This window comes from Eumetopias jubatus, unplaced genomic scaffold (genome assembly GCF_037043125.1).
Source record: "Eumetopias jubatus isolate StellerSeaLion01/CBP00866 unplaced genomic scaffold, mEumJub1_p1.0 scaffold_9, whole genome shotgun sequence".
NCBI lineage: Eukaryota > Metazoa > Chordata > Mammalia > Carnivora > Otariidae > Eumetopias > Eumetopias jubatus.
In genome coordinates this window covers 94898802-94913112 of record NW_028274815.1, presented here as the reverse complement: position 1 = coordinate 94913112, position 14311 = coordinate 94898802, and the positions used below count along the sequence as shown (strand labels likewise).

The 14311-nt window shown below is 40.8% G+C and overlaps 1 protein-coding gene across 4 annotated transcripts in view; it reads right to left on the bottom strand.

The window, feature by feature from the left end:
• The window catches only part of RALGAPA2 (Ral GTPase activating protein catalytic subunit alpha 2), a 341643-nt gene extending 335497 nt beyond the window's left edge, over nt 1-6146 (bottom strand). For all 4 annotated transcript variants that reach the window (XM_028123771.1, XM_028123769.1, XM_028123770.1 and 1 more), the window contains exon 1: nt 5916-6146. In XM_028123771.1, coding sequence (XP_027979572.1) covers nt 5916-6021 — 106 coding nt within the window. In that variant the 5' untranslated portion in view covers nt 6022-6146. The remainder of the gene's footprint in view (nt 1-5915) is intronic.
• Between the last annotated feature and the right edge of the window lie 8165 nt (nt 6147-14311).

Below are 14311 nucleotides of genomic sequence, written 5' to 3'. Positions count from 1 at the left end.
GATAAAAAGCTTTTGCACGGCAAAAGAAACAGTCCACAAAACCAAAAGACAACCGACAGAATGGGAGAAAATATTTGCAAATGACAGATCAGATAAAGGGCTAGTATCCAAAATCTATAAAGAACTTATCAAACTCAACACCCAAAGAATAAATAATCCAATCAAGAAATGGGCAGAAGACATGAACAGACATTTTTCCAAAGAAGACATCCAAATGGCCAACAGGCACATGAAAAAGTGCTCAACATCGCTCGGCATCAGGGAAATCCAAATCAAAACCTCAATGAGATACCACCTCACAGCCGTCAGAATGGCTAAAATTAACAAGTCAGGGAACGACAGATGTTGGCGGGGATGTGGATAAAGGAGAACCCTCCTACACTGTTGGTGGGAATGCAAGCTGGTGCAACCATTCTGGAAAACAGTATGGAGGTTCTTCAAACAGGTGAAATTAGAGCTACCATTCGATCCAGCATTTGCACTACTGGGTATTTACCACAAAAATACAAATGTAGGGACCCGAAGGGGTACGTGCACCCCAATGTTTATAGCAGCAATGTCCACAATAGCCAAACTGTGGAAAGAGCCAAGATGTCCATCGACAGATGAATGGATAAAGAAGATGTGGTATATATACACAATGGAATATTATGCAGCCATCAAAAGGAATGAGATCTTGCCATTTGCAACGACATGGATAGAACTGGAGGGTCTTATGCTTAGTGAAATAAGTCAATCCGAGAAAGACATGTATCATATGACCTCACTGATATGAGGAATTCTTAATCTCAGGAAACAAACTGAGGGTTGCTGGAGTGGTTGGGGGTGGGAGGGATGGGGTGGCTGGGTGATAGACATTGGGGAGGGTATGTGCTACGGTGAGCGCTGTGAATTGTGCAAGACTGTTGAATCACAGATCTGTACTTCTGAAACAAATAACGCAACATATTTTAAGAAAAAAGAAAAAGAAGATAACAGGAGAGGAAGAATGAAGGGGAGTAAGTCAGAGGGGGAGACGAATCATGAGAGATGATGGACTCTGAAAAACAAACTGAGGGTTCTAGAGGGGAGGGGGGTAGGGGGATGGGTTAGCCTGGTGATGGGTATTAAAGAGGGCACATTCTGCATGGAGCACTGGGTGTTACGAACAAACAATGAATCATGGAACACTACATCAAAAACTAATGATGTAATATATGGTGATTAACATAACAATAAAAAATTAAAAAGGAAAAAGTAAAAAAAAAAATTACACAAATGTGTTTATTGCTAGTCAGACTGTAGTGGAAATGGTAGTCTCGATCCTTGCAGCTAGCAGGCTCACTGGGAGCAACACTTGCACAGCAAATCGAGTCATAAACGTCTTTTTTTTGCAGAGCAATTTGACTTCATTGGAATCTGTCCTAAGGAAATAACACAAAATATAGAAAAAGCTGCTTCCCAAGATGTTTAGAACAGTATTATATATATTAGAGAAAAAAAGAAAGAGAAGAGAGAGAAAGGAAGGAAACAATTTACTCATCCAGAAAATAGTAAGCTAACTTATGGTATACAGTTTCAAAAATGTCTGTAGTTAATAAAAATGAGAGGGAAAAAAAATGAGAGGAAAATGCTAATAAAATAAGTTTAAATGGCAACATTTAAAACTGTAAGTGAACTTGTCCCTACCTAAAGTAAAAGATACTTAAAAGGAAATATACCAAAATGTTCCATTTTACTCTGTCAATATATAGAGAGCATTTGTGAAAGACTGTTCTCCCTTCTCTGGTTCCAGATATTTGGTCCAAGCCCGGATGTCACTTGATCTGCTTTGACTATGGCCTCTTATCCCAGATCTCTTCTCCTTCAGACTGATCACTCCTCGCCTGGCTTCTACAAACCTGTTTCATTACTTCACTTAACAATCACTAGTTCTTGCTGCATTGGTCCTTTGAAATCCCACCCCTCCTCTCCATTCACAAAGCATCTTATTTCAGACCCTTGCCATTTGTCTCTTCCTTCGCTGCCAGCAGTGTCATCCCTCCCATCACCTTCCAATCCATTTTCCTGGCCCTGCTGACAGGCAAGCAGCTCTCAAATCTTATCATTTGACCTACTAAGAGTTCTTCAAGCAGGCCCTCTCACCTGCAAGGTAAGATATGAGTTTCCAACTCAGACAAACAAGACTTTTTCTGATCTGGCCCCCAAACTGCCTCAAGCTTCTGCCAGTCAGGCCACCACTCCTCTCCCCTCACCAAGATCCTCCAGTCCAACTCACTGTCCTGTCTCTACCCCTGGCCTACATAGCACTCCAGTCACGCATCTGACACTGTGAACACCCTCAGGGCAAGAATTCTAGCACTCCATCTCATGACCAACATCACCCTGTGACTCCCTCACTGGACAGGAGGAAGGAGCAGGCTGGCGTTCCTCACCTTTCTACATCATTGCCATGTGTTCCACTACTGGCTCCCATCTCCCCTTGCCTGGAACTGCCTTCCCGCTGCCCTTCCCAAATTCTAACCTTGCTCTGCCCAGTATGCAGGCACTAGCCACATATAGCTACTGAGCTCTTAAAATGCAGCTAGTTCGAAATGAGACATGCTATAAGTGTACAATACACACTGGATTTCAAAGATTTGGTATGAAAAACAGAATGTAAAAAATATTAATATTTTATATTGATTACCTGTTGATATAATACAGATTAGATCTGCAGGATTAAATAAAATGTATTATTAACATTAATTTCACCTGTTTCTTTTTACTTTTTTAAATGTGGCTACTAGAAAATTTTAAGTTATACATGTGGCTCAGTAGTCTAGCCATCCTTCAGGGACCAGCATGAGTAAAACCGCCTTCAAGATGCCCTTCTGTTTGTGCCACTCTTAATGATCTTTTTTGACCCCTTGAAATCCTATAATGAAGTCCAACATATAAGCCATTATCTAACTACATACCATACTGTATGCTTACTATTACATCAATTCTTCTTGCTCTATCAATACTATTTCTATATGGGGATTTGTAGTAGGTACTCAAATTCTAATTAAACATGGAGTCTTTGCTGGAGCAAGATAGCAACACACAGAATTTTTTTGGTTTCTGTTTTGTTTTGTTTACTTATTTACTCTCCCATTGATGATTTCAACAATACAGCGAGAACTGGAAGTCAGGGGACCTAATAGCTCTTTGTTCTACCTGCAATTAACACAATACACGTAAACCATTTAGTCCATGGCTTGGCCCCTTGTAAGGTCTGTCTGGGCCTCAGTCTCCCACCTTGTAAAATAAAGTTAATAATATCAGGCCAATCTACAATATGTAGCCAGATTAAAGTAGCTAAGCAAGTTCTAACTGGAGCCATTACCACGAATGAGAAATACTCCACTTTCCACAGTTCATTGTGTGTCTCTCAGCCAGTTGTCTTAAACACAGACTAATTTTTATAAAGAGAGAACAAATTCACAGCAATTATCAAAATACAAAGGGTGGTGTGGGAAAGTACCTATCAAAATACTTGTCCTATCCTATTAATAATGGGAGGCAAGTAATGGGAGAGGAAACTGTTACATGCCTGCTGCAAGCTGAAGTAGTTTATACATTATACTCCCAATAACCTTTACAAGATAGACATTACCATATCCATTTGACAGAGTAAAGAAACTGAGGTTCAAAGACAGTCTAAGTAACCAGCCAAAATGATGCAGCCATAGGCTGCAAATCCAGATCAATGGTATCATTTTGTATGCAAAAAAGAACATCTTTATTATCGCTTGAAGACAAAATATGTGACAAGCAAGAGTATTACATAAAAATACAACAATAATGTCCATTCATTTCCTTCAAGTAGTTTTCTTGATCTTGGTTAATTCCTGTCTTTCAGATCAAGAGGCCATTTTTTCTAAGTAGACTTTTTCTTTTTTTTTTTTCCTAAGTAGACTTTTTCTTAAAGTAGCAAATAGGGTATATGATGTGCTAGGAACTAGTACATTAATGTACGGTGTTTCTTTAAAGTCTTTAAACCACAGTTGTTAGCGAAACTTTACGTTAGACATTATGACTAGAATTCTTCAGACACATTCACAAAAATGTACTCCTTATGGATAAAGATTGCAGCAATAAAGTACCCTGAGTCATTCCACAAACAAATGCATTCACAAAAAACAACCTAATATCAAAGAACCTATGTTACAAAACTGAGGTCATAATGAGCTCAATGAAATGAAAAAAGAAAGTTCCTCAAAATAAGATACTGCACCTTAAAGTGAAACCACAATTACCCAGCCTTGAAAATGAACTACTTTCTCAGAATGGTAACAATGTACTGTGCACCTCTAAGAAGCCAAACTTATCTAGGTTTAATTGATTCTGCCTTTACAAAATGTAGCCAACTTAATCCTGCAGACTTGGACAGAACCAAAGTTCAAATTCTCTACCACAGAAAAAGTCCCAGAGTATCAAATGCTTTAAAATACTGTTCAATTTTCCTTTATCAAAAATGTCCCCACGGTAGGTGTTAATCAGGAAGAACTCCACAATGCAACCTGTGTGTGCATGAGATTTTACTACAGGGAGGAGACAGTTCAGTTTACCAAGGACACCACATTTCACTTTCAAAAGTCTTGAAAACTAATCCTTCTTAAAAGTAAGTAATTAATTTACATTTCATTCCAAACTGAACAAGATAGTGTAAATCTCAAGGAATCCGAGACTGTGAATAACTTCATTTGGCGAAACTGGGGTGTGTGTGTGTGTGTGTGTGTGTGTGTGTGTGTGTTTCCTCAGAGGTACTTCACAGGGTATAGAAATAATTAACAACTTTTAATCTCATAAACAAGATCTTTACTTAAAATTCTCACATATAAAATGAATTCTTTTATGTCATATTTCCTCAAGTGACAGACACATTAAGACTATGTGTCCTAAATCAGGTGTTTTTTCCTCATTTTAAGAATAAAAAAGACATCTAGAAGAAACAAGGCGTCCTTTACTCAGCCCCCCAAAACACTGCAGACAGCACAGGTGTTTGGTCCTAAACAAAAGTTAAAACTAAGTAGGGAAGAAAATAGAAAACAAAACAAAGCCTAGCAAAGCAGCTAGAGATCACATGCAGCAGGTGACAGGAAGCCTTGTGGACACTTCACAGCCACAAGGATGAGCTTCATCGCAGGTCAACTGCAGGCCCCCCCTGGGCTCCACAGAACCTCCACCACCCAGCAGTCCATAAAAACGAAAGAAGGCAAATAACTATCACTGTCATCCTGGCAATAAAGAAGCAGCAGCCTCCTTGAACCCAGGAAAGCCACCTCTCCCTCCAAGAGACAGGAGGAGCCCCCTTCGCACCAAGGACACAAAGAAACCCAAGCAGCCAGACCCAAAATAAAAATAAAAATAAAAAGAGGAGCATGGGAAGAGAGATGACAGCTAAATTAAATTTATCCTAGGAGCGCTCCGAGACTCAGTCTATTTGAAGACTCCGACTCAAAAGTAAAAATAAAATGTAAGGGAAGGGGGCCCACAAGAGATGACATTTCCATTAAGTCTGTGCTGGAAACACTTGGAGACTTAGTCTACTTAGCGTGTCAGAGTTAAAAATTAAAATTAAAAAACGAGAGGGGAGGTGACAGTTCAATGTGTATGTGTGTGCGAGGAGCACCTGGAGTGCAGGATTTGCTGGGGAGGAGAGTCACGGCTCCGCCGGCCTCGATGTGACCGGGCGCGAATCCGGGGTAAGTTTACAATCTGGGCGAAAGGGCAGAGCCCGAGGGCCAGAGTGCCCGCTGTCGGGGAACAATGCTGGGCCCCGGAAAGGAGGGTCTCACGCCACCTCCACCCCCCCGCCAAGCCATGCCGTAGGCATCCCAGCCCCGACCCTCGTCCGGCCCACGTCGAGGCAGGTGCCCACGAGCCCGGTGCCCCAAAGCGCGCCTCACCCAGCAGCGCCCGCAGGTGCTTCAGGCGCGTCAGCACGTCCTTCTTGGGGTCCAGCACCTTCTGGGTGGACTTCTTCACATCTCCATGGCTCCTTCGGGAGAACATCCCGCCGCGGTAAACCCGGGCCCCGCCGGCGGGGCAGGAGGCGCCTGCGCCGCGCGAATTACCGCATAGAGTCCGGGTCGGCGCGTGTCGCGCGGGCCACTCGCCGCCCCCCGCCGGGCCGCCGCCGCTGCCGCCGCCGCTTCAGCTGTGGTTCCAGGAAGGAGGGGCGAGCCGGGTACGGCGAAGGGCGGGGCAGGAAGGCGGTGTCGATGCGGAATCAACCGCCCCGCCCCGCGGGAGGTGCCGGCCGGCCCTTCGGGCGCGGCGCACGCGCATGCGATTTGGACCCACTTCGCGGGGGCGCGCCCGGAGCGCCGAGTCGGCACAGCGAATCACGAAGAAGCTTGGAGCTTGCACGCGCTGTACTACAAGTCCCGGAATGCACTGCGACAGAGCCCTCCAATCAGGTTGGCGTGTCTTAGGCACGATGGGAATCAACGGGCTGGGTCTGAGAACGTTCTTCCTCCTCACCCGGCTGAATGCCCCAAGGCCGCTAGGGAAATGTAGTTCTCCAGGAGGGAGGCGCTGTGACTTACTTTTCCTGGGTCCCCAAGCCGCTGGACAGCATCGGCCCGCCCCCTCCCCGGAGAGGCCCAGGGTTCCCAAAGCTTCACTCCTTGGTCGGTACTACCAACCCAGTTTCCTCTAGTGCAACGTGAACCACAAGAACATCTCAGTAAGAAAAATTTCAAGGCTTTTAAAATGCAAACTATTTTTCGTGTTGACTTCTAGATTCACACCAGGGAGGGAGTCGAAGTCCCTTTGACTAAACTAAAATCAGAGCTCCAATTTCACACTAAAATGAATGGCTTTGGCAGCAGGAAGGGCATCCCTAGACTCTGGGTGAGGAGTCCAGCCATTCCCCTTGGTTCCTGAGATCCAACTTCACTTGGGGTATGAGGTTCCCTTGCCATAGCGCTCCTCAGGATCTTGTCTCTTGCCTTGTAGGAAGTGCACGTTCTCTGTGTTGTGCAAGGCCGCATAGCAATCCAGTAGCAGAACCAGAAATAGAACCTGAGGGACCTGACTCTCAGGCTGGGATGCATTTTAAGGCTAGGTGCCTGTAACTTGGAGTAAAACTTTGAGATGGAAAATGGCCTGGAGATTCCTTACAAGAGACCTGTAGGATTTTTTACTGCCATCTGGATCCTTTGATGCTCCAAATTTTGACAACATTAAGCTGGCTGTTTAAAATAATGTGCTTTCCATCCAATTGGGACAACACAACTTTTTCTCATTCAGGGGAACTTGTAGCTTGGGGGAAAAGCCAGAGATTTACATAGCTTTATATTCTTATAAAAAGCATAATGTTTGGCCTCTAGAAGCACTCACTAAACGTTTGTTAAATAAAATGGAATAAAAGCTAAAGTAGTCCTATTTATCTCATCCAAGCCTGCAAAAACATATCTTCTAGTTGTTAGAGTCTATTTTTAGAGTTGTCAAAATAGCATCGATAGAACTAGGACATATTCATGCAAAGGAATATTATTCAGCTCTAAAAAGGAATGGACTACTAATAAACCCAATAACGTGGATGAATCTCAGATCCAGATATGAAAGCCCCACACTCAAGATGATGCCAGCCTGGGTCTTTTGAGATGACATCTCAAAAAGGGCCACAAACCCTCCAAGACTGTTGCAAGAGAGAAATAGCCTTTTCTTTTAAGGCATTTTGAGTGCCTTTTTCACAGTACTTAGCCTGTACCTGGTTACACATAGTATGTCACAGTATTCACTGCCCCATCCCTTTAGAAGAAGATACCTTTGGTTGAAAAAAATAGGATGCACTTGTCTTAGGGAATTCAAATTGTCTATCACACAGCAACCTGTCATTGTCATCAAACAATTATTGAGGACCTGCTGTGTGCATTGAATCTAAACCTTGGAGGTAAAAAGATGTATTAGATGCGGTCTCCTGTCCTCGAAGGCTTCCAATCAAGTTGAGGGGCAGAACAACTAAATAATACATACATACAGTAAATATGTGACACTGTCAAAATTTGGTAGTGTTAGAAACAGGCATTCGTGTATTAAATTCATCTCATCCATTATACCCAGCTTTTACTTACTGATGAAAATGTAGAACTCTGGGACTTCTCTAAAAAAACAAGAAACATAAATTATTACTTTGATGCTTTTTCACCCACGTGTAATATTCCACATGAAACAAAAATAGATAAAAATACTTGCCATTTTTTGTTGCTCTCAAAAATCATTCCTACTGGACTGTGAACTCCTTGAGGACATTACTGTCTTTGTAATAAATAATTTTCCCCATGGAGGTTCAGAGTGCTAAGCATTTTGAAGACACTTACATGCAATTGGATAAATGTCCCACTTTCACCAATAAATAAAGATAATGAAATCAAGAGCTAAAAACTCATGATGCAAATTAAAACTACCCTGAATTACCATTTGGATTAGTAAAACAAAACAAGCGCGCCTGAGTGGCTCAGTTGGTTGGGCGACTGCCTTCGGCTCAGGTCATGATCCTGGAGTCCCAGGATCGAGTCCCGCATCGGGCTACCCGCTCAGCGAGGAACCTGCTTCTCCCTCTGGCCCTCCCCCCCTCATGTGCTCTCTCTGTCTCTGTCTCTCTCTCTCTCATTCTCACTCTCTCAAAATAAATAAATAAATCTTAAAAAAAAAAAAAAAAACCCACAAAGTTTGACAACACACTCTGGTAGCAAAGCTGTAGAAAACCATAGCTGATAGAAGTATAAAATAGTACAACTCCGATGGAAGAGAATTTGGAAAAATTACATATTTTTGCCCTTTGACACAGAAATCCTACTTCTCAGAATCAACTCTGAAGACATGCCCCCTCAAGTATTAAACCACATGCGGAAGGCTATTCCTTCTACCAGTATTTATAATAGCCAATATATTGGGTTGAATAGATATATTCATATCCTAATCCAAAGAACATGTGATTGTGACGACTTTTTAGAAAAAGGATCTTTGCAGATGTGAAATTAAGTTAAGGATCTCAAGGTAAATCATCTTAGGTTATCTGGGTTGTCCCTAAATCTAATGAGTGTCTTTATAAGAGACAGAAGAGAAGACACACAGAGAAGGCCATGTATAAATGGAGGCAGAGATTGGAGTCATGTAGCCATAAGCCAAGTGATCCCTGGAGCCACAAGAAGCTAGAAGAAACAAGGAAGGATTCTTTCTGGGCGTTTTCCAGAGGGAGCCTGGCCCTACCAACACGTAGATTTTAGACTTCTGAACTTAAGAACTATGAGAAAATAAATTTCTGTTATTTTAAGTCACCTAGTTTGTGGTAATTTGTTGCAGCAGCCCTAGAAAATGAATACCACCAGATGCTGGAGACAACCCAGTGACACCGTCCAGCAAGATCAAAATGACTGATATTGATTATAACACTTTGAATAAATAAAAATTCAGGAATCCATAATGATATTCAAAAGAATGCTTTTCAATGTCCTAGGTGAGTGTTTCTACTTGAAAGTAGAAAACATAGCTTGCACCTTTGATGATTTTGGGCAAACTTTTTTTTTAAAGAGTTTATTTATTTAGAGAGAGAGAGAGCAGGGGAGGGGAGGGGGAGAGGGGGAGGGCATAGGGAGAGGGAGAGGGACAGAGGGAGAAGGAGAAGCAGACTTTCTGCTGAGTGGGGAAACCCCTTGCAGTCTCCATGCAGGGCTCCATCCAAGGACCCTGGGATCAGGACCTGAGCTGAAGGCAGACGCTTAACCAACTGAGCCACCCAAGCACCTCTGGGTGGACTTTTTTTTAAAAGAAAAGAATGTAAGAGCCCTCAGGTGGTTAAGACCATTTCTTGGTAACCAATGGGGAACCTGAGCTGAACTGGGTATGTGTTTCAAGATTCTAACCAGGGAAGAGTGCAGGGCTTTAGAGCTTTATAATTTCCTCCATACACCACTTACCAGAAAAGCATCATATTTTCCTGATGATAACAAACTGAATTCAGGTGTTCAGGAAGACAGAGCCCAAGTAACCATGACAGGGAGGGAAATGAGAGACCAAGAAGTCCCGAAGAATAAAGAGAAATATTATTAATTCCTGATGCTGTCTGTAGTAGAATTTTATTTTTTTAAAGATTTAATTTTTTATTTATCAGAGAGAGAGAGAGCACAAGTAGGGAAAGTGGCAGGCAGAGGGAGAGGGAGAAGCAGGCTCCCCGCTGAGCAAGGAGCCAAATGCGGGACTCCATCCCAGGACCCTGGGATCATGACCTGAGCCAAAGGCAGATGCTTAACCAACTGAGCCATCCAGGCGTCCCTATAGTAGAATTTTAGAATTTTTTTTGTTTTTGTATACTATTTACATAAATTCAAACCAACACATGTTTATTGAACAACTGATACAGCTAAAATTGTGATGACCATAGCTTTGTACTTCCCATTCTTTTCTATTTTACTGAAAATTGGTCTTTCAAGGGCCATGTGAAAACTGCAGCTCCTACCATCATTGACGTTAAATACTTATCAAACAGTTCTACAATTCATCATTGTTGGGGTTATGCCCAGCACAGTGCCAGGGTCAGCATTCAATCAATATTTGTTGAATAAATAAATTCATTCATTCATTTCTTCATTAATATCTCAGTCAGCATTATTAGGGAATGTTGTTTAATATAATGTTTTCAATTTAACTAATGTGTTATAACACATCCAAATTTTAAAATTTTACCCTTCTTTCCTCAAAAATCTTTCTAAAATATAGACAGACTTCTCTGTCTTCTTAAACAGCTTATTCATCGTTTGTGAAACCATGATTTATCCCCCCACACACTGTGATCCCCTTTATCTCCTTCTAAATTGGTGTTGCTACTAGACACAAAGGAGAAATGCCTGGTGGAGATTCCTCATCTAATTTTGACCACGTCTTGCCCCCAAATTCAGTCACTGCTCTCAGATTTGTTTGCCTTTTTAACTTCCATATTGGAATCTTTCTATACGTTTAGACCTGCCAGCTCTTAGTTTCCAGATAACCTAAATGTTAATGTATTTTACTTTCTAATTTTCACTTATCAGAGTTTTTTCAGTTTGGAAGGATTTGGGGTTTTTTCAGATTGACTAAAATATCTTCTGCCTGCACATTAATCCTAGTTGTCATGAATATTATATTAATTTTAGTATATGGAAAAATTCAACTTTTAGCTGCAGATTTTCCTACCAGATAAGCTCATTGTGCCTATCCTCAGGAGTAAGATCTTTTCCTACGTCAGACATACTGTGGCTCTTCATTTGGATGCTATTGCCACAGAGAGCCAGCCCCTGTGAGCCCCTGTGACACAGTCTATTTTTATTGGAACTTTGCATTCTTATTTTCTTAAAAAAAAAAAGCTACGATCTAATAAATTCAATTTTTTTCTTACATCAGCTCTTACCCTGAAATGTTGAATTCATTCAATGTGTATGTTTTGCCCCTGTGACTCTGCACCTATCGAAAATCCCTAAGAAAGAAAGAATGGCCCTCCATAAGAATGAAATGCCAAACTCAACACTTAGGAAACAAGAAACCCAATGTCCTCATTTTCCAGATGATATATTACTGTAGACACAGAAAATATATTTTTTCTCCTCCAAAAATATTTCCTAATAGTTTCTTTTCTTTTCAAATAACTGTCAAATGAGAAGATTTAATACTTAACTTTAAACTTGACTATAAATCATTTTATATGAGAATTTCACTTCAGGACAGACCTGAAAAAGTTTTTTGAAAATGTACTAGCCATTTTGATATGTCTGATGGATGCTTGATAACAAAGCAATGCCTTAAGGGAAAAGAACCTAATCGTTTTTCTAAATTTAGTCAAGCAGATGTTTTCACAGCTGTGCATTTCAACCACAATGTCATCTGCTTTGGATATATTTTCATTTTTTTTTATCATCAGAACAGTATTAACATTTCAGTGGTGAATTGGGGAAACACGTCAACATTAGAAAAATATAAGCCGATAAGTAAAGGATCATAAGAACTTTTATAAATTAAAAAAAGACCCATATCTTTGAATGATAATCTTGGAAAAATCAAGAATCATGGAAATTATCTAAATAGTAAATACAACTTGAATAGAAGGATGATGTACGAAGGCTAGAGAGATGAAATTTCAGAGGTGAGAAGCCTGTGAAAATGTGCTCATTAGCTCACCTCTTCCCCCAATATACAAAATGCCACCATTAGGTTTAATATTAGATAAGATTTACTCCCTAATTTAGAGCCAGGTGCTAGATTTTCTAAAAATGAATGTAGATTATAGAATGTCAACAAAAACTATTCATTTAAAATGGAGAAACCCATCACACAGTTTTACTTATTAATTCCTGTAATTTTCTAGAAAAATGAATCTCAAAATAATTCTTAGAGAACAATAATTCTTATTAACCATGAAACAAGAATACAAATTCTTTTGCTAATATACATGGAGATTTATGTCCTAAATGGACACTGCCTTTACCTGGTATTTCAGACAGCATTCTCAGTTTTAAGCAACAGAAATTGACTGGCTATTTAGGTAAAGATGATTCGTCCCAAGAATGCCAGACTCCCAAGATCAATGGAAGGTTGGAGATCCAGGCTTGGAAAATAACTAGAAAATTAGATACCAAGGCAGCATTGGCAGGGCTGGACAAGTTATAGAGCAGAGCACATGGGTCAGCATACCAAGAATTCCATGACAACGAAAGACCTTCCACCATCCTACACATCTTCAAGTTCAAAGTCTCAAGAATATCCAGTTGACTAAGCCTTATATGGAAGCCTAGCTCATGTGTCCACTCACCTTGCTGCCCTGGGTCAGAAAATCTGAGGTGTTAATCCTCTTTGTAAATAGGACCACCTCCTACACCGCCTACCGAGACTTTATAGGATAGGATAGGACATACCCCCCAAAAAATGGGGTATATTATTGGAGGAAGGGAAGTTGGATGCTGAGTAGCTAAAATAACAACAACAATAAATGAATAAATAGTAATAAATAGTAAACAATAACAAAGCGAATCATCATTTATGATTTGCTTGACATAAATTAAAATGTGCCCTAGAATATGAAAATGATCCACCCATTGGGCTGGTTTATAATTAAGATCTTGTACTTTAGTAAGATAATTGGAAGGCATAGTTTACTGCTTTCAGTAAATCTTTAAGGAAGACTTACATTTGATAGTTGTTTTTCCAAATTTTAACTCGGAAACCCCCGATGTCACTTAGACATAGGATATGTGAGAATTGTGCGATTATTAAAATCATCATAATGAATAATTGGAAAGAATTGAATCATATTGTTGTTTCTGTTTAACCAAAATTGAAGAATTCAAATGCCACAGGGAAAATTACCAAGTACCTCCCTTTATATTATCCTTCTTTATATGTTTTTATTTTCCTTCCTTTCTCTGAATTGAAGTACCCCTCCATGAGCCACACTGTTATCATGTTTTAAAGTCCTTCTTGGTAATCTTTTTGACCCAGTAAGTAGATTTAACTGAGTCCCTACTCTGTGCTAGTTTATGCACAGCAACGAAGTTACAAATAGAATGAGGACACAGTCTCAATCCCCAGAGAAGTCATAGTCTAGCTGAGAAGTCAGATATAGCCCTGACCTCAGAGAGCTCACAGTCTAATGGGGGAGATGGACACCTAACAAGATAATAATAATTAACAAGAGTGATGCATGCAGGAAATTATGGGAGATACCAGGAAGGACTGGGCTGTAGAAATGAGGGGAGGATCAGAGAAGGCTTCCTGGAGGAGGCAACACTTGAACTGGGGAAAGGAGCTGAGCACACCACACGCAGGGCAAGGAAGAAAATGCAATGGGCTGTGTGAAGATCACCTGAAGCAGTCTGGTTTTGTGTGGTTGCCACCCAGGTTTGTGCTTGTGGTTGTCCTTAGCATACTGTAGGGGTTGCCGAAATATATGTATGTTCTTGTAGCCTTATAAAAACAGAGGGCTAAATGATAGTAAGAGGTGATGATGCCAAAGCTGTAAGAGACAAGTGAACTTCTTTTGACTCTGTAGAAGCAGGATGGGATGACAGCAAAAGCAAAGGCTCTGAATCCCAGTCCTCCCCCCTTACTAGCTGTGTAATCTTAAATGGGTGACTCAATTCTCCAAGCCTCAGTTTTCCTCATCTATAAAATGGAGAGAAACTCACATTGGGCTATTTATTCTAAGGAGTAAATGAGTATAAAAAGAATTGAACATGATGCTTGGTACAAAAATGTTGTTCAATGACTATCATTTTGTTTTTCTCTTCCCCTTTACTTCCAGAAAATAGAAACAAGGCAATTTCTGCTT